At 42.1% G+C, this 22,420-nt stretch overlaps 1 protein-coding gene across 12 annotated transcripts in view; it reads left to right on the top strand.

Moving 5' to 3' along the window:
* The window catches only part of IGSF5 (immunoglobulin superfamily member 5), a 57,029-nt gene that overhangs the window by 11,084 nt on the left and 23,525 nt on the right, over nucleotides 1-22,420 (top strand). For all 12 annotated transcript variants that reach the window (XR_005027486.2, XR_005027487.2, XM_036899269.2 and 9 more), the window contains exon 3: nucleotides 18,526-18,843. Coding sequence is in view for 10 of the 12 variants with exons in the window: in XM_036899269.2 (XP_036755164.2) it covers nucleotides 18,526-18,843 (318 nt within the window). In the remaining 2 variants the exon portion in view is untranslated. The remainder of the gene's footprint in view (nucleotides 1-18,525; nucleotides 18,844-22,420) is intronic.

The following is a 22,420-nucleotide window of genomic DNA, read 5'->3' on the forward strand; positions in this document are numbered from 1 at the left end:
CCCTTTTCTTATGGCTGAGTAGTATTCCATTGTGTATATGTACCACATCTTCTTTATCCATTCATCTATCGATGGACATTTAGGTTGCTTCCAATTCTTGGCTATTGTAAATAGTGCTGTGATAAACAAAGGGGTGCACTGATCTTTCTCATACTTGATTGCTGCATTCTTAGGGTAAATTCCTAGGAGTGCAATTCCTGGGTCAAATGGTAAGTCTGTTTTGAGCATTTTGATGTACCTCCATACTGCTTTCCACAATGGTTGAACAAGTTTACATTCCCACCAGCAGTGTAGGAGGGTTCCCCTTTCTCCACAGCCTCGCCAACATTTGTTGTTGTTTGTCTTTTGGATGGCAGCCATCCTTACTGGTGTGAGGTGATACCTCATTGTAGTTTTAATTTGCATTTCTCTGATAATTAGCGATGTGGAGCATCTTTTCATGTGTCTGTTGGCCATCTGTATTTCTTTTTTGGAGAACCGTCTGTTCAGTTCCTTTGTCCATTTTTTAATTGGGTTATTTGTTTTTTGTTTGTTGAGGCGTGTGAGCTCTTTATATATTCTGGACGTCAAGCCTTTATCGGATGTGTCATTTTCAAAGATATTCTCCCATACTATACTGTAGGGTTTCTTTTTGTTCTATTGATGGTGTCTTTTGCTGTACAGAAGCTTTTCAGCTTAATATAGTCCCACTTGTTCATTTTTGCTGTTGTTTTCCTTGCCCGGGGAGATATGTTCAAGAAGAGGTCACTCATGTTTATGTCTAAGAGGTTTGTGCCTATGTTTTCTTCCAAGAGTTTAATGGTTTCATGACTTACATTCAGGTCTTTGATCCATTTTGAGTTTACTTTTGTATATGGGGTTAGACGATGGTCCAGTTTCATTCTCCTACATGTAGCTGTCCAGTTTTGCCAGCACCATCTGTTGAAGAGACTGTCATTTCGCCATTGTATGTCCATGGCTCCTTTATCAAATATTAATTGACCATATACGTCTGAGTTAATGTCTGGATTGTCTAGTCTGTTCCATTGGTCTGTGGCTCTGTTCTTGTGCCAGTACCAAATTGTCTTGATTACTATGGCTTTATAATAGAGCTTGAAGTTGGGGAGTGAGATCCCCCCTACTTTATTCTTCTTTCTCAGGATTGCTTTGGCTATTCGGGGTCTTTGGTGGTTCCATATGAATTTTTGAATTATTTGTTCCAGTTCATTGAAGAATGTTGCTGGTAGTTTCATAGGGATTGCATCAAATCTGTATATTGCTTTGGGCAGGATGGCCATTTTGACGATATTAATTCTTCCTAGCCATGAGCATGGGATGCGTTTCCATCTGTTAGTGTCCCCTTTAATTTCTTTTAAGAGTGACTTGTAGTTTTCAGAATATAAGTCTTTCACTTCTTTGGTTAGGTTTATTCCTAGGTATTTTATTTTTTTTGATGCAATTGTGAATGGAGTTGTTTTCCTGATTTCTCTTTCTGTTGGTTCATTGTTGGTATATAGGAAAGCCACACATTTCTGTGTGTTGATTTTGTATCCTGCAACTTTGCTGTATTCCGATATCAGTTCTAGTAGTTCTGGGGTGGAGTCTTTAGGGTTTTTTATGTACAGTATCATGTCATCTGCAAATAGTGACAGTTTGACTTCTTCTTTGCCAATCTGGATTCCTTGTATTTTTTTGTTTTGTCTGATTGCCGTGGCTAGGACCTCTAGTACAATGTTAAATAACAGTGGGGAGAGTGGGCATCCCTGTCTAGTTCCCGATCTCAGCGGAAATGCTTTCAGCTTCTCGCTATTCAATATAATGTTGGCTGTGGGTTTTTCATAGATGGCCTTTATTATGTTGAGGTACTTGCCCTCTATTCCCATTTTGCTGAGAGTTTTTATCATGAATGGATGTTGAACTTTGTCAAATGCTTTTACAGCATCTATGGAGATGATCATGTGGTTTTTGTCTTTCTTTTTGTTGATGTGGTGGATGATATTGATGGACTTTCGAATGTTGTGCCATCCTTGCATCCCTGGGATGAATCCCACTTGGTCATGGTGTACGATGGTTTTGATGTATTTTTGAATTCGGTTTGCTAAAATTTTGTTGAGTATTTTTGCGTCTACGTTCATCAGGGATATTGGTCTGTAGTTTTCTTTTTTGGTGGGGTCTTTGCCTAGTTTTGGTATTAGGGTGATGTTAGCTCTATAGAATGAGTTTGGGAGTGTCCCCTCCTCTTCTCTTTCTTGGAAAACTTTAAGGAGAATGGGTATTATGTCTTCCCTGTATGTCTGATAAAATTCCGAGGTAAATCCATCTTGCCCGGGGGTTTTGTTCTTTGGTAGTTTTTGGATTACCGCTTCAATTTCGTTGCTGGTAATTGGTCTGTTTAGATTTTCTGTTTCTTTTTGGGTCAGTCTTGGAAGGTTGTATTTTTCTAGGAAGTTGTCCATTTCTCCTAGGTTTCCCAGCTTGTTAGCATATAGGTTTTCATAGTAGTCTCTAATAATTCTTTGTATTTCTGCGGGATCTGTTGTGATTTTTCCTTTCTCATTTCTGATACTGTTGATTTGTGTTGACTCTCTTTTCCTCTTAATAAGTCTGGCTAGAGGCTTATCTATTTTGTTTATTTTCTCGAAGAACCAGCTCTTGGTTTCATTGATTTTTGCTATTGTTTTATTGTTCTCAATTTTATTTATTTCTTCTCTGATCTTTATTATGTCCCTCCTTCTGCTGACCTTAGGCCTCATTTGTTCTTCTTTTTCCAATTTTGATAGTTGTGACATTAGACCGTTCATTTGGGATTGCTCTTCCTTTTTTAAATATGCTTGGAGTGCTATATACTTTCCTCTTAAGACTGCTTTTGCTGCGTCCCACAGAAGTTGGGGCTTAGTGTTGTTGTTGTCATTTGTTTCCATATATTGCTGGATCTCCATTTTGATTTGGTCATTGATCCATTGATTATTTAGGAGCGTGTTGTTTAGCCTCCATGTGTTTGTGAGCCTTTTTGCTTTCTTTGAACAGTTTATTTCTAGTTTAATGCCTTTGTGGTCTGAAAAGTTGGTTGGTAGGATTTCAATCTTTTGGAATTTTCTGAGGCTCTTTTTGTGTCCTAGTATGTGGTCTATTCTGGAGAATGTTCCATGTGCACTTGAGAAGAACGTGTATCCTGTTGCTTTTGGATGTAGAGTTCTGTAGATGTCTATTAGGTCCATCTGTTCTAGTGTGTTGTTCAGTGCCTCTGTGTCCTTACTTATTTTCTGTCTGGTGGATCTGTCCTTTGGAGTGAGTGGTGTGTTGAAGTCTCCTAGAATGAATGCATTGCATTCTATTTCCTCCTTTAGTTCTGTTAATATTTGTTTCAGGTATGTTGGTGCTCCTGTATTGGGTGCATATATATTTATAATGGTTATATCCTCTTGATGGACTGAGCCCTTTATCATTATGTAATGTCCTTCTTTGTCTTTTGTTATTTTCTTTATTTTGAAGTCTGTTTTGTCTGATACCAGAATTGCAACACCTGCTTTCTTCTCTCTGTTGTTTGCTTGAAATATCTTTTTCCATCCCTTGACTTTAAGTCTGTGCGCGTCTTTGGGTTTGAGGTGAGTCTCTTGTAAGCAGCATATGGATGGATCTTGCTTTTTTATCCATTCTATTACTCTGTGTCTTTTGATTGGTGCATTCAGTCCATTTACATTTAGGGTGATTATTGAAAGGTATGAATTTATTGCCATTGCAGGCTTTAAGTCTGTGGTTACCAAAGGTTTAGGGTTAGCTTCTTTACTGTCTTACTGTCTAACTTAACTTGCTTATTGAGCTATTATAAACACAATCTGATGATTCTTTATTTCTCTCCCTTCTTATTCCTCTTCCTCCCTTCTTCATATGTTGGGTGTTTTGTTGTGTTCTCTTTTTAGGAGTGCTCCCATCTAGAGCAGTCCCTGTAGGATGCCCTGTAGAGGTGGTTTGTGGGAGGCAAATTCCCTCAACTTTTGCTTGTCTGGGAATTGTTTAATCCCTCCTTCATATTTAAATGATATTCGTGCTGGATACAGTAGTCTTGGTTCGAGGCCCTTCTGTTTCATTGCATTAAGTATATCATGCCATTCTCTTCTGGCCTGTAGGGTTTCTGTTGAGAAGTCTGATGATAGCCTGATGGGTTTTCCTTTGTAGGTAACCTTTTTTTTCTCTCTGGCTGCTTGTAATACTTTGTCCTTGTCTTTGATCTTTGCCATTTTAATTATTATGTGTCTTGGTGTTGCCCTCCTTGGATCCCTTGTCATGGGAGTTCTGTGTACCTCTGTGGTCTGAGAGGCCATTTCTTCCCCTAGTTTGGGGAAATTTTCAGCAATTATTTCTTCAAAGACATTTTCTATCCCCTTTTCTCTCTCTACTTCTTCTGGAATGCCTATGATTCTTATATTATTTCTTTTATATTGATCACTCAGCTCTCTTAAAATTCTTTCATTCCTGGAGATCCTTTTATCTCTCTCTGCATCAGCTTCTCTGCGTTCCTGTTCTCTGTTTTCTAGTCCATTAATGGTCTTTTGCATCTCGTCCATTCTGTTTTGAAGTCCTTCCAGAGCTTGTTTTATTTCTGAATTCTCCTTCCTTAGTTCTTGCATATTTCTCTGCAAGTCCATCAGCATGGTTATGACTTTTGTTTTGAATTCTTTTTCAGGTAGACTGGCTAAATCTATCTCCCCAGATTCCTTCTCAGGGGAAGATGTAGCAGATGCTGAAGCTGTCTGGGTTAGTCTTGTCTGGATCATATTTTTTTGCCTTTTCATGTTGACAGGTGCTATTGACCGTCAGCTGGGAGGGCCAAAATTTTCACTTACTACTGGCCTTTCTTTACTGGGGCAACTGCGACCCCTAGTGGCTTGTGTTGGGTAATTGCGTGTAGAGTGGGTCTTTGTGTCTTGCCTGGCCGGGAGGGAGAAATTTCCCTTTCTGTGGGCGGAATTTGTCTCAGGCTGCTTCTCTGCTTTCGCAGCGCCCGGTGGGGTAATGGATGGGGGGGCTGCTTGACTGTTTGCCTCCGTGAGGGGTCTCAGAGCTGTTGCCCAGGGGGTTAGTGCACCCGGTTTTCCCTGTGATTTCCAGCTGCTGTACTGTGACCTGGGTTGTTTCCGTCAAGCTGTTAAGTCCCTGTCCCTTTAAGACTTTCAAAAAGCCCCTGCTTTTCTTTGTCACAGGGGCATCAGCTTCAGCACCCGCTCAGAGGTCTTACTCCCTGTTCCCCCAGTATCCAGGGCCCCCTGGGCATATACTGTGTCTGCGCTCTGGCCCGGATGGCTGGGGCTGGGTGTTCGGCAGTCCTGGGCTCCGTCTCCCTCCCGCTCTGCCTATTGTTCTCCCGCCGGGAGCTGGGGGGAGGGGCGCTCGGGTCCCGCAGGCCGGGGCTTGTATCTTACCCCTTTTACCAGTCGCTGGGTTCTCGCTGGTGTAGCTGCAGTCTGGCCACTGTCCTGCGTCTTCTGGTCTCTCTTTTAGGGCTAGTTGTGTTTGTTGTATTTTCAAAAGTATATATGTTTTTGGGAGGAGATTCCCACTGTCCTACTCACGCCGCCATGTTGGCTCCGCCTCCTCTCCCTCCCTCCGAGTTCTTAGACAGACTCACTCAAGCCCTATTACAGTTACCAGCCTGGACCCAGAAACGCCTGACAGGAGACATGTCCTTATGACATACTCCCTAGCTCAAAGCTACCCCGACATTAAAGCTAAACTCAAAAAGTTAGAACAGGACCCCGCTACCCCACAGACTGAGATCCTAACAGTGGCCTTTAAAGTCTTCCATAACCAGGAGGAGGAGAAAGAATGCCGTAAACAAAAGGCTGATCAGGCCAATTTCCAAATGTTGGCTCAGCTGATAAAACCACAACCTGGGCACTCCTCTACAAACAAGCCCCCCCCAGGAGCTTGTTTCAAGTGTGGACAAGAGGGACATTGGTCAAGGGCGTGCCCCTCCCCCAGATCTCCTACCACCCCATGCCCCAGATGCCACAGAAAGGGCCACTGGGGGTCTGATTGCCCAACCACCCGAAGGGGAGGCTGGATGAACAACCCCCATCCTAAGCCCGCCGTAGTGGGGCTGGCAGAAGATTGACGGGGCCCGGGGGCTTCTCGCCCGACCATTTCCATCACCAAACAGGAGCCCAGGGTTACTTTAATAGTAGACGGTCGCCCCATCTCCTTCCTCCTAGATACAGGAGCCACCTTCTCAGTCTTGTGAGAATACCGGGGCCCTACCACGCCTGCCATTACTCCTATAGTCAGGGTAGGAGGTAAACAGATTTTCCCATTAAAACCCCCCCCTTTTATGCACAATCCAAGACAATCCCATATCTTTCTCCCACTCCTTCCTGGTTATGCCCCAGTGTTCCATCCCTTTACTAAGACTGGACATCCTTTCTCTCCTCCATGTTTCCATAACTATATCCACTCCCACAGCCCCCAGTACTCCCTTTTTAATGGCCCTCATAGCCGACGAACCCCTCTACCCAATGAAAGCTCCAGTTCCACCCTCATACACCCTGTAAATCCCAAGGTTTGGGACATTACAAGCCCCTCCATGGCTCTATGTCCTCCTGCCTCTATCAAATTACGTGACCCCTCTTAGTATATCTGTCAGGCCCAATACCCCCTAACCTCATAGGCCTCCAACCCATCATTCAGGATCTTTTAAACAAAAATTACCTTAGACCCACGCACTCCCCATTTAATACCCCCATATTAGCTGTTAAAAAAACCAACGGATCTTTCCGCCTCGTCCAAGACCTTCGCCTCATCAACATGGCCATCGTCCCTATCCATCCCTTAGTCCCAAATCCATACACCCTTTTATCGTAGATCCCTGCCTTGGCCTCCCACTTCTCAGTCCTAGATCTCAAGGACGCATTTTTTTCTATCCCTCTGGACCCCTCCTCCCAAGATTTTTTCGCCTTCACCTGGATGGACCCATACACAAGACATTCTGAACAACTCACTTGGACAGTTTTGCCACAAGGCTTCCGAGATAGTCCCCATATTTTTGGACAGGTCCTAGCTCAGGACCTCAAACAGTTTCATCATGATCACTCCGAGTCCACCTTATTACAATATATGGACGATCTTCTACTCTGCAGTCCCTCATGGGAACAGTCTTAACTTGACACTGCCTCCCTACTTAACCTTCTAGCTTCCAGAGGTTACTGGGTATCCCCTGTCAAAGCTCAAATCTCTTCCCCTTCTGTCACTTACCTCAGATTTCTTCTATCTCAACAAAGAAAGTCCATTACCTTAGACAGAAAATGACTCCTCTCTGATCTGCCCATTCCCAAAACCAAGACAGAAATCCTTTCCTTTCTAGGCCTTTCTAGAGCTTGGATCCCTAACTTCTCCCTGTTGGCAAGAACCCTATACGACCTCAGCAAGGGCCCCCCTGAAGAACCATTATCCTCCCCACCCCGACACTCCTTCATTAAGCTCCGTCAAGCCCTTGTGGAAGCCCCAGCTCTCCATCTTCCTGATTTGTCGAAGCCCTTCTCATTATACATTCATGAGAGGCCCAGTCAAGCTCTAGGAGTCCTAAGCCAATATTATGGCCCATCCTTTGCCCCAGTAGCTTATCTTTCCAAGCAATTAGACTCCACAGTTTGGGGATGGGCCCCCTGCCTACGGGCATTAGCCGCTGGACAGCTCTTGCAGAAGGAAGCTCATAAACTGACATTTGGGGCGCCCCTTACCATTCTGTCCCCACATCACCTAAAGGATCTCTTAACCTACAAAAGTTTACACTCTCCCTCCCTCCAGACTCCTGACCTTACTGTCCTCTTTCCTCCAAAATCCCGTTCACCCCCTTTGCCATCCATACCCGAATCATGACTTTTTCCTCCTTTACTGCTCTCTCTATCTCTCTCGCTTTTTTTCCTCATTCCTATTGTCTTCCCCGCCACCCCAGCCTCCTTTGTATGGTGATTCAAAGTAAGACAGACTTACACACAGCATCAAACAAAAATTACTGCCCTCATTGCCACATCAAACTGCCCTCTGAAAGGCTGCTCCGAGCCTTTATACCTCCACTTTCCTCCCTCCACCGAAGTGTTCACTAGCAGCTACCTTTATTCTCCCTACCTCTGCTTCCTCTATGACCAAAAACAAGCCTGTTGCAGGCGATGGCCAGACACCTATGGGGGATGTTCCTACTGTTCTTGCGCCATTCACTACATGGGTAACTCCCGGTACCCACAGTATTACTCCTCCAACCCATTCTCTTCAATACTAACAAACCCCTTCCTTACCTGGCTTTGGCCCATTGCAGGCCCTATAATAATCATTCTCCTCGCCTGTCTCTTCTTGCCTTGTAAAGTTTATCAAATCCCAAGTTGGTAAAATCTCTAATCAAACTTTCAACCAGCTTTTACTCAGGAACTACCAGCTTTTAGCCACAGAAGATCCCTCACCCTCACGTAACCTCCTCACCACATGCTGAGATGGACCCCTCTCTCCGCTGGAAACTTCCTGGAAACACTGGCTGCAGACGCCTGGCTTCTGGCACCCGTATCCTCTTGGCACCATTGGAATCAACAAGTCCTCGACCTATGGTTACAGGGAACCTTCATTGATTTCCAACCTGAAGAAGTCCACATCTACTTGTCCTTACTGTGGGGAGTCCTATCAACCCTTTCCTCCCAGTCCTCAAGCCCTCACTCCCTTCTCCACCCCCATTCAGCAGGAAGCAGTCAGAGAGAAAGCAACGTCCACAACCCCATAGAGGAGAAAGGGGGGAATGAAGGGCCCCCACCCATAAGATGGCGAACCTCCTGCTTCTCTTCCGGGTCCTCGGTTCCCGCCGGCGCCACCTGAAGCCCAATCACCCCTTGGCCCCCTAATCCCAGCACCTAGCCAATAGCCACCAGCCCCGTAGAAGTGATACCACAATCACCCCATGCCCCTTTCTATATAACCCAGCACCTTTCCCTAATAAAGCGGAATTCTCTGGTGAATTGCTGCTGTGTGTCGCTCCTTTCCTTTCAACATCCATGTTGTTGCAAATGGTAGGATTTGTTTTCTTCTTATGGCTGAATAATATTCCATTGTGTATATGTACCACATCTTCTTTATCCATTCATCTACTGATGGACACTTAGTTTGCTTCCATTTCTTGGCTATTGTAAATAGTGCTGCAATAAACATAGGGGTGCATATGTCTTTTTCAAACTGGCCTGCTGCATTCTTAGGGTAAATTTCTATAAGTGGGATTCCTGGGTCAAATGGTATTTTTACTTTGAGCTTTTTGAGGAACCTCCATACTGCTTTCCACAATGGTTGAACTAATTTACATTCCCAGCAGCAGTGTAGGAGAGTTCCCCTTTCTCCACAACCTTGACAACGTTTGTTGTTGTTTGTCTTTTGGATGGTGGTGATCCTTACTGGTGTGAGGTGATAGCTCATTGTGGTTTTAATTTGCATTTCTCTGATGACTAGCGATGTGGAGCATCTTTTCATGTGTCTGTTGGCCATCTGAATTTCTTCTTTGGAGAAGTGTCTGTTCAGCTCCTCTGCCCATTTTTTAATTGGATTATTTGCTTTTTGTTTGTTGAGGTATGTGAGCTTTTTATATATTTTGGATGTCAACCCTTTATCGGATCTGTCATTTATGAATATATTCCCCCATACTATAGGATGCCTTTTTGTTCTGTTGATGGTGTCCTTTGCTGTACAGATGCTTTTTAGTTTGATGTAGTCCTATGTGTTCATTTTTGCTTTTGTTTCCCTTGCCTGAGGAGATGCATTCAGAAAAAAGTTGCTCATGTTTATATTCAGGAGATTTTTGCCCAGGTTTTTTTCTAAGAGTTTCATGAGTTACATTCAGGTCTTTGGTCCATTTCAAGTTTACTTTTGTGTATGGGCCTAGACAATAATCCAGTTTCATTCTCTTGCATGTAGCTGTCCAGTTTTGCCAACACCAGGTATTGAAGAGGCTGTCATTTCCCCATTGTATGTCCATGGCTCCTTTATCATATATTAATTGACCATATATGCATGGGTTTATATCAGGGCTGTCAAGTCTGTTCCATTGGTCTATGTGTCTGTTCTTGTGCCAGTACCAAATTGACTTGATTACTGTGGCATTGTAGTAGCGTTTGAAGTCGGGGAGTGTAATCCCCCAGCTTTATTCTTCCTTTTCAGGATTGCTTTGGCTGTTCCGGGTCTTTTGTGGTTCCATATGAATTTTGGAATTATTTTCTCTGGTTCGTTGAAGAATACTCTTGGTATTTTGATAGGGATTGCATTGAATCTATAGATTTCTTTAGACAGAATGGCCATTTTGACAATATTAATTCTTTCTATCCATGAACACGGGATGTGTTTCCATTTATTGGTATCTTCTTTAATTTCTCTCATGAGTGTCTTGTAGTTTTCAGGGTATAGGTTTTTCAGTTCCTTGGTTAGGTTTATTCCTAGGTATTTTATTCTTTTTGATGCAATTGTGAATGGAATTGTTTTCCTTATTTCTCTTTCTGTTAGTTCATCATTAGTGTATAGGAGTGTAACAGATTTCTGTGTATTAATTTTGTATCCTGAAATGTTGCTGAATTCAGATATTAGATCTAGTAGTTTTGGAGTGGATTCTTTAGGGTTTTTTATGTACAGTATCATATCATCTGCAAAGAGTGACAGTTTATCTTCTTTTTTTACCAATCTGGATGCCTTTTATTTCTTTGTGTTGTCTGATTGCTGTGGATAGGACCTCCAGAACTATGTTGAATAAAAGTGGGGAGAGTGGGCATTCCTGTCTGTTCCTGATGTTAAAGGAAAATGCTTTCAGCTTCTTGTTGTTAAGTATGATGTTGGCTGTGGGTTTGTCATATATGGCCTTTATTATGTTGAGGTAGTTGCCCTCTATTCCCATTTTGTTGAGAGTTCTTATCATGAGTGGATGTTGAATTTTATCAAGTGCTTTTTCAGCATTTATCCAGATGATCATGTGGTTTTTGTCCTTCAAAAAGAAGGTGGTAGATGATGTTGATGGATTTTCAAATATTGTACCATTCTTTCATCCCTGAAATAAATAATACTTGATTATGATGGATGATCTTTTTGATGTATTTTTGAATTTGGTTTGCTAATATTTTGTTGAGTATTTTTGCATCTATGTTCATCAGGGATATTGGTCTCTAATTTTCTTTTTTTGTTGTGTCTTTGCCTGGTTTTGGTATTAAGGTGATGCTGGCCTCATAGAATGAGTTTGGAAGTATTCCTTCCTCTTCTACCTTTTAGAAAACTTTAAGGAGATGGGTATTATGTCTTCACTAAATGTTTGATAAAATTCAGTGGTGAATGGTAATTACAGGTATGCTTTGGTTACATAACTGTACTCCTATTATGTTAATGTGTGTGCACAATTTACTTAGTAGTTTAAAAACTATACATGCTGAAGTTACTCTACAAGAAGATATGTCAAAGAAATAATCAATCTCCCCAGTTTTTCTTCTGCCTGCTACTTCTATAGCTTTTCTTCTTCCTTCCTAATTACAACCCTTAAATAGAATTCGTGCCATATATCGAATTTACTGAGTATCATAATTCTTCCAAGGGGTAAAGACACCTCAAGACAAATACTGGGCATAGAAGCCACAGGGCATAAATATGCAAAGAAGTAAAAAGCTAACCTTTTCAAACAATAAGGCTTCTCTCTCACTGATCAACTTTACATTTCCCTGTATGGCCCCGGAAGATGACTGGTTAGCCAGAGATGGGTAAGATTCTTCAAGGGAGGAACAACCTAAGACAGGCACAGTTGCAGGGGGGTCATCAGGTGAGAAAATGGGGATCAACAGAGGTGAGGCTTAGAACCTCACCCACCGTTCTGAGAGAAATCTTCTGCATACGTGGATGTTTTATTGCCCTGGTCTAGCTTGGATTAACACATAGTCTACAGGCACACACCTGATCATCTACATTTGCTCTCTTACAACACTAAACTATGTTTTCTACCTTTATCTTGTATCTACCTACCACTTCAGCATTTTATTAAAAATAATAATAATAAAGAGAGAAATGTGGTATCCACATATAAATCAAGTATAAAAATCAAACTAATATTCATATTTGAACTGACTGTTTATAGTTCATAATGCATGAGCAAAACCGAGAGCTTCTGTGATGACTGCCCCTGTAATGTTCACCATGTAACTTATTCACTATGTAAGAATTTGTACTCCATGTAAGAACTTGTTCGTTAAGCTTCAAAAGATAGGAGACTGATGAAAATTAGGCTTGGGGTGGATTAATGATTGTGCATTGAGCATTGACTCCCCTATAGAGAATTTTATTGTTGTTAACAACCATTTGATCAATAAATATGAGAGATGCCCTCACACACACACAAAATAAATATATATATATATATGTATATATACATGCACTTCCAATTGTAAAATAAATAAGTAACTGGGATGTAATGTATAGCATAAGGACTATAGTCAAAATATTGTAACAACTTGGTATGGTGATAGCTGGTACCTAGAATTATCATGTATATAAATGTTGAATCACTGTGTTGTACACCTGAAACTAATGTAATACTGTGTGTCAACTACCCTTCAATAAAAAAATATAAAAAAAAAACCCAAAAAACAAATTCAGTGGTGAAGCCATCTGGTACACAGGTTTTGTTCTCAGGTAGTTTTTTGATTACCAATTCAATTTCATTGCTAGTAATTGTTCTGTTCAGATTTTCTGTTTCTTTCTGGGTCAGCCTTGGAAGGTTGTATTTTTCCAGAAAGTTATCCATTTCTTCTAGGTTATCCAGTTTGTTAGCATATAATTTTTCATAGTATTCTCTAATAATTCTTTGTATTTCTGTGGTATCTGTAGTGATTTTTCCTTTCTCATTTCTGATTCTGTTTATGTGTAGTCTCTCTTTTTTTCTTGATAAGTCTGACTAGGGGTTTATCTATTTTGTTTATTTTCTCAAAGAACCAGCTCTTGCTTTCATTGATTCTTTCTATTGTTTTATTCTTTTCAATTTTATTTATTTCTTCTCTAATCTTTATTATGTCCCTCCTTCTACTGACTTTGGGCCTCATTTGTTCTTCTTTTTCTAGTTTCGTTAATTTTGAGTTTAGACTGCTCATACAGGATTGTTCTACTTTCCTGAGGTAGGCCTGTATTGCAATATACTTCCATTTTAGCACTGCCTTTGCTGCGTCCCACAGATTTTGTGGTGTTGAATTATTGTTGTCATTTGTCTCCATATTTTGCTTGATCTCTGTTTTTATTTTGTCATTGATCCGTTGGTTATTTAGGAGCATGTTGTTAAGCCTCCATGTGTTTGTGGGATTTTTCATTTTCTTTGCATAATTTATTTCTAGTTTCATACCCTGTGGTCTGAGAAGCTGGTTGGTACAATTTCAATCTTCTTTAATTTACTGAGGCTCTTTTTGTGGCCTAGTATGTGGTCTATTCTGGAAAATGTTCCATGTGCACTTGAGAAGAATGTGTATCCTGCTGATTTTGGGTGGAGAGTTCTGTAGATGTCTCTTAGGTCTGTCTGGTCTAATATGTTGTTCAATGCCTCTGTTTCGTTACTTATTTTCTGTCTAGTTGATCTGTCCTTTGGAGTGAATGGAGTGTTGAAGTCTCCTAGAATGAATGCATTGCATTCTATTTCCCCTTTTAATTCTGTTAGTATTTGTTTCACATATGTAGGTGCTCCTATGTTGGGTGCATACATATTTATAATGGTTATATCCTCTTTTTGGATTGACCTCTTTATCATTTTGTAATGTCCGTCTTTGTCTCTTGTGACTTTCTTTGTTTTAAAGTCTGTTTTGTGTGATACAAGTATTGCACCACCTGCTTTTTTTTCTCCCTATTAGTTGCATGAAATATCTTTTTCCATCCCTTTACTTTTAGTCTGTGTATGTCTTTGGGTTTGAAGTGAGCCTCTTGTAGGCAGCATATAGTTGGGTCTTGTGTTTTTATCCATTCATTGACTCTGTGTCTTTTGATTGGTGCATTCAGTCCATTTACATTTAGGGTGATTATCGATAGGTATTTGCTTATTGCCATTGCAGGCTTTGGATTCCTGGTTACCAAAGATTCAAGGGTAACTTCCTTTCTATCTAAGAGTCTAACTTAACTCACTTAGTATGCTGTTACAAACACAATCTAAAGGTTCTTTTTTTCCCCCTCCTTTTTTCCTCCTCCATTCTTTATATATTAGGTATCATATTCTGTACTCTTTGTCTATCCCTTTTTATTACCTCTGGTGACAGCTATTTAACCTTAACAACACTTCCATCTATAGTCCCTCCAAAATACACTGTAGAGATGGTTTGTAGGAGCTAAATTCTCTCAGCTTTTGCTTATCTGGGAATTGTTTAATCCCTCCTTCAAATTTAAATGATAATCTTGCTGGATACAGTATTCTTGGTTGAAGGCCCTTCTGCTTCATTGCATTAAATACATCATGCCACTCCCTTCTGGCCTGTAAGGTTTCTGCTGAGAAGTCTGATGATAGCCTGATTGGTTTTCCTTTGTATGTGATCTTATTTCTTTCTCTGGCTGCTTTTAATAGTCTGTCCTTATCCTTGATCTTTGTCATTTTAATTATTATATGTCTTGGTGTTGTCCTCCTTGGGTCTCTTGTGTTGGTAAATCGGTGGATCTCCATGGCCTGAGAGACTATCTCCTTCCCCAGATTGGGAAAGTTTTTAGCAATTACTTCCTCAAAGACACTTTCTATCCCTTTTTCTCTCTCTTCTTGTCTGGTACCCCTATAATATGAATACTGTCCTGTTTGGATTAGTCACACAGTTCTCTCAGTATTCTTTCATTCCTAGATATCCCTTTTTCTCTCTGTGCCTCAGCTTCTTTGTATTCCTCTTCGCTAATTTCTGTTTCATTTATCGTCTCCTCCACTGTATCTAATCTGCTTTTAATACCCTCCATTGTGCTCCTCAATGATTGGATCTCCATCCTAAATTCGTTCCTGAGTTTTTGAATATTTTTCTGTACCTCCACAGTTTATGATTTTTATTTTGAAATCTCTTTCAGGAAGATTTATTAATTCAGCCTCACTCAGTCCTTTCTCTGGTGTTGAGATTTTGCTTTGAACCAGGTTCCTTTGATGTGTCATATTTGTATGTGGCGCCCTCTAGTGCCCAGAAGCTCTACTCTCTGGAGCTGCTCAGCCCCTGGAGTGATGTCCCGGTTGCAGGGGAGTGGTGTTGGTGCCCTGTTCTGTGAGGTCTGCTCTTTTCTCCAGGTGTATGCAGTCTGGTGCAGCCTTCTTTCCTGTTGCTCTTTCAGGATTAGTTGTATTAATTATATTTTCATATTATATGTGGTTTTAGGAGGAGGTCTCTGTCTGCTGTAAATAATCTTGCAAAGGGATAAACTCCTACAAGAGAGGAGAGCTGGTGTTGGGTGTTGGGTGATCACTGTAGCTGGTGGGTGAGGGAGGTTCCTGGAAGGGCGACACTGATGTTTCCCATGGCTCTGCCCCTAATTTGTCTCTTTGCTCTACAAAGTGAAATAGAGAGCAAAGGGGAGAAGGAGATTTTTTGTGGAGATAGCTGATTGTTTGATTAAAGGTCTTATTTACAATTTTGTCATATTTGTTCTGTGTAGGGCAGGTTTGCACACATTGCCTACTGGTAGCATACAGGCAAGAGAGGAATAAGATTCTAGGACCTCACATTATCAGAAATAATGTGGCAGCTTCTGAATCACCAGGCAGAGTTGAAGGGGAGTTTACTTAGGTGCCAGCAAAGATCGTAGGTAACACTGTCAGGGATATTTAGTGCTTAGGACTTGGGATCTCCTGTTTATTTAAAGGTCAAGTTCAAATTGGAAGTTTCCATTTGGCACAGGTCCCTCCCTCCCTCAATCTTACCTCCTCAGTTATAAAATCAGGTAAGTAGCCTTCATGTATTCTTGGTCACACATGCAGTCTGCAGGGTATTTGAAAACTGGCTTGGAGCAAACGGTGTTCTGCAGTGGAATGATCTCTCTACTTGCACCAGGCAGTGAAGGGTCTCTGGTTTTGGATGGGGTTGCTAAGCCCATTGGGGTTGCTTAGACTGAACTCCTTGCAGAGCAAGCTCGCGTCTCACCCACACTTGCACACCAGACCCACCCAGCCGGGATCTGTGTAGTTTACTCCCACTGGCCTGGGTCAGGACTAGGGGGAGAGTGTTGTCATCACAGTGTTGGGGTATGAGGGGACATCTTATTTTTCTTCCCTGAGGCATGGATTTGGCAATTTTCTTTCTTTTGCTCTTAAGATGCAATTCAGGGCTTGTGGAAAGTACCACTTGGCACAGCAGCTGTGGCTTCCTTGGCGGATTATTTCTGACTTCCTTTCCTGAAGCTTTTTACTTTTTTTAAATCCCAAATTAAAGGGATCCTTGGATCAGGGAGACTTACCCAGGGGTGGGAGAATACCCAATTTGAGTTGCTATTTAGAGTCCCACTTTCTCTTCCTTTATCATGCCCAGAGACAAAACAGAATAGTGATCATGTTTACCCAAGCAGGGATTAGTGTTGGTTAATGCTGACCTTCCTTCCTTTCTGCCTCTTTGGAGCCAGCAGGCCCCACCTCCTTGACCCTGCCTGCCCGACCCTGCTCGCCTCCGTGCACCAGTTCCTTCTGTCCCATGAACCTGCACTGGGCCTGAATTCCTGTGGTGCATTTAGGGGCTCAGATGATGTGTTAATGTGCTAATGCATGCCCTGTGGTGTGGTGACCCCCAGAATGCTTTAGGGGTGCTGAGATTTTTTAAGAATGTGCCTTACAACTTGTCTTTGTAAGGTTGGAAGGAAAGCGCAGCTGCGGCTATGTGGGGGTACTCAGTGTATATGACAGGCTGCCTGACAGACGTACAGGAATCATACATGCCAGACACATAGGGACCCATCTTAGTCTTACTGATATGGCAGGCATGGCTGAGAAGAAGCCAAGCTAGGTGAGCTGTCCAGATCTTTTTGCTGTAAATTTAGAGTGAGACCAGAGGGGAAGGAGGGAAAATTCAGAGCGGGAAGGTCTGAGTTTGTATCACCACTGTGATCACAAGTGGGATATTGCTGGTCTTCATTTTTTCATCTTTAAAAAGTAGGTGGTAAAATGATGAGAATAAGAGGTCTTGAAGACTGTCCATTGCTATTCAATTTCTACTTCAAATTTTTATTGCAAACGTGGGGAAATCTAGGGAAACTCTGGCTGCCAATTCACTCTTCTAGGATGATTAGAACATCAGTCCTAAGTGGCCAAGAGACCTCTTGAGTCCTTTAGGTGCAGAACACGTGCCGTCTGAAGTGATCACGACTGTGTCCATGTGAGCTGGAGGGCCCTCAGGGCTCTCGTTGGAGGGCCGGTCAGAGCTGTCATCCAGCCTCAGCCAGGGTCAGGGGCATCTGGTGAGCTAAGGGCTGGATTTTGCGAAAGGTGTGAAATAAAAAATTTTACTTTAATCTATGACTTTCTTGGCTTGTCTTGCAAGGTCAACCCATCCCTTCTTGTAGGTCGGGTAATAATGTCTGTTTCCTGAGTCTTGAGGGTCCTATTAAGGTCTTTCCATGTAGCATCATGTTTAGGTCTTGAAACAAGTCCCAGGGCTACTGGTGTCCCTATTTTTCAGCTTCGGGGCGCGAGGTATGGAGAAGTTGAGAGAACTTGCCCAGTGAGCCGGGACCCTCACTCTGGAGTGTATGGTCTTGTGCCCTAAAATACCTGCCCACCTTTTGCAGTTTAAAACCCAGCCCTAGATGTGGTGAGGCTCTTTACCAGATTGCCAGATGCATCCCTAAGCATCCTCGTTAAGGAATCCCCCTCCCCTACACCCCTCTACCTATTCTCCTCTCTCTGTATCTCCCCAAGTCTCCTGTAGAACTTAGGAGGAGAGGCATGGCCTCAGTGACAGCACTGTCCTCTGGACACTCGGGGGCTGACTTCCCTAGCTCTCCAACTTCTGTCTCTCTCCTTTCTCAACCCTGATCATCCTCTAGCCCCAGACACTGTCTTAAGCACCCCCTTGGGGGCTCTAAGAGAGCAGGGGTATGCAGTGGCCATGATCATAGTGTGCTGGGCCCCCCACCCTCTGGGCCTGGGGCTTTCCTGGGAGGCAGAAATCAAAGGTCTTTCCCATTTCACTGGGAGAAAAACTTGTTTCATAGTAAGGCTGGAAAACTTGCCTGAAGTCACAAGCCAACTCAGGCTGGCGCTGGCTTTCTGGGCCAGGCTGGGGTCAGGTAATTATGGTAAAATCTCTCTGGAGGTGGAGGAGGAGCATTGCTTCCTGTGCCCCCGGTTGTGCTGGAGTCTGAGAATGTGGAGGGAGGGCAGGGGGTAAAGAGGAAGGAGAGAGGTGGCTTCCTGTGCATTGGAAGCTCCTGTTCCACAGGGGGAGACACGGGACCCGTAAACCTGGAGTCTGAGCCATTGGTCACCCAGGGCTTACAGCTGGTAAACTACAGAGGGTTAAACTGTACAGTTGACTTATGTGGACTCATTCATTCACTTACCACCTTGAAAAATCGGTTGTCTTCCAGCTTCTGGATCCAGCTATCAAATCATAGAGGGTCCCAGGAATGCCACGGTGCTGGAGGGCTCGGAGGCCAGCTTCAACTGCACCATCTCGCCAGGCTGGAGCCTCATCATGTGGGCTCTGAACGGAAGAGTGGTTCTGAGCATCACGCCCAAGGAGCCCATCATTACCGATAAGCACTTCACCTCTGTGAGTTACGAGGAGGGTGGTAACTTCATCTCTGAGATGATAATCCACAATGTGCAACTCAGTGACGCGGGGCATATTAAATGCAGCCTCCAGAACAGTGACCGGGATGGATCTGCTTTCCTTTCAGTCCAAGGTGTGTATGTAGGGGCCTCCAAAGCAGAGCACGTGGAGTACCTTGGGTCAAATGTTAGAGGAATGGAAGGAACCTTTTGAAGTTCAGGTCACATATGATGACATATGGGTCTGCCTTCAGTTGGTGTTATGCTTAGATTTATTCTGAACTGATGAATGATGTGATGTGCCTTTATTTGTGACCTCTCTCCTTGCTTCCCTCCCTTCCCCCTTCTTTCCTACATGGTCTAGCCCTGAGTTGGTACGATGCTTAGCATTGTTCTGAACTCACCCTTACAGCTCTGATTTATCTCTCTCTTCTCTGGTCATTGATTCTACTTCCTTTGTTCCTGCTTCTCTCCTTCTCTCTTTCCCTCTTCCCTTTTTCTTTTATTAAGACTCTTAAAGACAGGTCGTATCACTTTCTCATCAAATCCATTCCAATACCTAATAGCTTTTCTGGACAAATATCTTGGAATTCTGGTCAGTTGCAGCTACTTTTCTTTGATTTAGAGATAGTTAACAATCATTGACATTTCTCTAGTTTTTCATATACTTGACTCTATATTTTGGCCTTACATCATTTACACACTTTGAACCATGCTTTTACTTCTTCATCTTCCAGCTGAATTTCCTCAATGTATTACTCTTCTCTGTCCCTAGTGGTTCCTGCAGTCAAAGGCGTGCGTGCAGTCACTGAACATACTAAGTCTTTTAGAGAAAAGAAAAGAATAAACAACATTTATAATAATAAAGAACTTATTTTTCACTTTTAAAGGTAATTTTGAGGTGCTGAAGATCATGCTACATAGTGAAAAAAATGAAGGATGCTTTACAAGGACTCAGAGCATCTTTATAAAGTTTAATCACTTGACATGCCTTCAAAATATAATTATATATTTATAGATGTATTTGAGCCAGAAGATCTCTGGATTTTTGTGGTAGCATTTGTTACAACAGATCACACTGTGTCTTTGAAAATGTCCTAAAGTATATTTATTTGCTTGTCAAGGAGAAATTTCCAAAGATCTGGTCTTTATTTGTATTTCATCAAATCAAACTTGATAGCATTTGGTGGAGTTCCTCATCTACCTGTTTCTACTTGCATTTTCCTAGTTAGCCAGGTGGTCTTTACTTTTATGTGTCTTTAATTTTGTGTGGTTTAATTTGGGGCGTAATGATGTTTTCTAAATAAGTAATTTTATGATGCTACCTGGATTATTGGCCTAGTTTGCATGACCAGATTCTTACGATAATAATTTGTGGTATAAGGGAAAGAACACTGGGAAAGGAACCCAAGATATGAGTTCTGGTTTTGGTTTCATCAGTTGCCACCTTGGTGACCCCTGAGATGGCTCAGTTTCTTCACCTGTAAAATTGGGGTAAGGCTCCCCTGCCCAGTCCCCAGGTTTACTGTGAGGATCAGATGGTTTGAAGACTCCACAGTCCTGTCCCACTCCATTTACTGCACATGAGGCTGGGATGCAGAGTGGCCAAGTGGTCTGTCATGCAGACGTGGGTAAGCCCTGGCTGCCAGGTTCAAGTTGCAGCTTTATCACTGACTGTGTGACCTTGGACATGATACTTAATGACCTTGTGCCCTAACTTCCCTCATTATAAGGCTGTTACAGGATTAAATAAGTAGGTCTACGTAAAGCCCTTGAACAGCACTTGGCTCATAATGATCTCAATATAGTCATTTGCAATTATTTATTGCATTCCAATAGGAACACAACACTGTATTTGGCATTTAAGGGGGACTCAAAGATGAACAGAATAAGACACAGCTCTGCCCTTAAGAACCTTGCAAGAAGAGTGGATGGGCAAGTGCATGAATAACAGTGGTGCAATTTAGATGCTGACAAGTGCGATGGGAGGGAGACAAGCTCGTGTTCAAATTGGGAAGGGAGATGAGGGAATCAGCAAAGCCTTCAGGGATGACTCCTTGGAGTCATTTGAGATGTGCCCCAAAGGTCTGTAGATGATAGGCAGAATTGGGAAGCAGGACCGGAGGAGGGCAGCCCTGGATCCAGGAAACAGGATCAAAGGCCTAACTATTGCTATGCTCACGGCATTCTGAATTCCTCAGTCCATGTGGTTTTATAGCATCTTTTCCCAAAGCTACGCATCTATAAGGTTGTCTAAACACCCCAACATGTAGACTGACATGTTGGTGATCACTGAGGCTTTGGGATTCAATACAGATGGAAGAACAAGTGTGTAGGGAAGCCAAAGTCTTCCCCGAGGTCATGTGGAAGGAATGCACACAACTTGGTATTTTTACCCTGATTTCATTGGTCTGAGTGGCTCTTTGTTCTTAGTGGAATAAAAGTTCTCTGAGCACTAGGGTCTTTTGAAAGAGAAAAAGAATCTTGAAAAAAAAGGAAGCATTCCATTTATTTTGAATGTGAATCACCCAGAGATTGCTTTTCTAAAAAATTTACCCCTCCTGTATTAACAAGAAAAATAATGAAAGCTTATCTAACTCCATATTCACCCAAAATCTATGTGAATATTCTAGTCATCACCCTATGTAAACTGTTTGTCATGCTACTGCATAACTTTTGTGAAAGCCAATGGTAAAAATTGAATTGTAATATATTCAGAAAAGGAAATGTTTCATATTGCTGCATTTGTCCATTGGCCAACCCACCAATCAATCACACCTAACTCTAGACCTCTTGTGTTCCAAGGGCCACTAGGACTTGAGTTTAGGGTTTTCTGTTATTAACTGAGACAATACCTGTCCTCCCAGTTCCTGTCATCTGAAATCTCTCCAGCGAACAAAAGAGTGAAAGAACAAAATAGAACGAACACAAAACTCTTTAGTCTTAAGGGACAAATCTGTTTTCCTCTTATTGTTGCATTTATAGTACAGTTGACCCTTGAGAAACACAGATTCAAACTGTGCAGTTCTACTCAGGCACAGATTTTTTCCCAATAAATATATTGGAAAATTTTTTGGAGATTTGCATCCCTTTGTAAAAATGTTTTCTTCTCTCAGCTTACTTTATTATAAGAATATAGTATGTTACACATGTAACTTACAAAACATGTGTTAATAACATAAACCGTTTATGTTATTGGTAAGGCTTCTGGTCAACAGTAGGCTACAGCAGTTAAGTTTTTGGGAAATCAAAAGTTATACACAGATTTTCCACTGTGCAGGGGGGTTGGCCCTGCATTGTTCAAGGATCAACTGTAATCCTTGAATTAGTGAAGGTGCTTTGCTTACTGTGAGAGTCTATTCAGGAAAGGAGCAATTGAAAATCTTAATTCAGGGTAAGAAGAGCTTCAGAGCAGATCAGTTCAGCCCAGTCTGGGAACTGCCAGGCATCCCCTAGACCCTGTCAGCATGGTCTGTGAGGTCGCAACTGTTTTCATTATCGTACTAAGCTGTTAGTTGCCTTTCCCAGTCCCTGTCTCATGAGTGCACAGGGAGTTTTCCACTGCACAAAACTCAGTGAACCAGCATTTTCTAGACTGTAATGGGTTATCACTGTTATTCTGAAAAAAATATTTAATTCTAATTTCAAACATGTAAATATTGATAGAGAAAACCCACATAAACAAAAGGACTTTGGAGTTCTCAGTGATTT

Source organism: Manis pentadactyla, chromosome 1 (genome assembly GCF_030020395.1).
Source record: "Manis pentadactyla isolate mManPen7 chromosome 1, mManPen7.hap1, whole genome shotgun sequence".
NCBI classification, from domain to species: Eukaryota; Metazoa; Chordata; class Mammalia; order Pholidota; family Manidae; genus Manis; species Manis pentadactyla.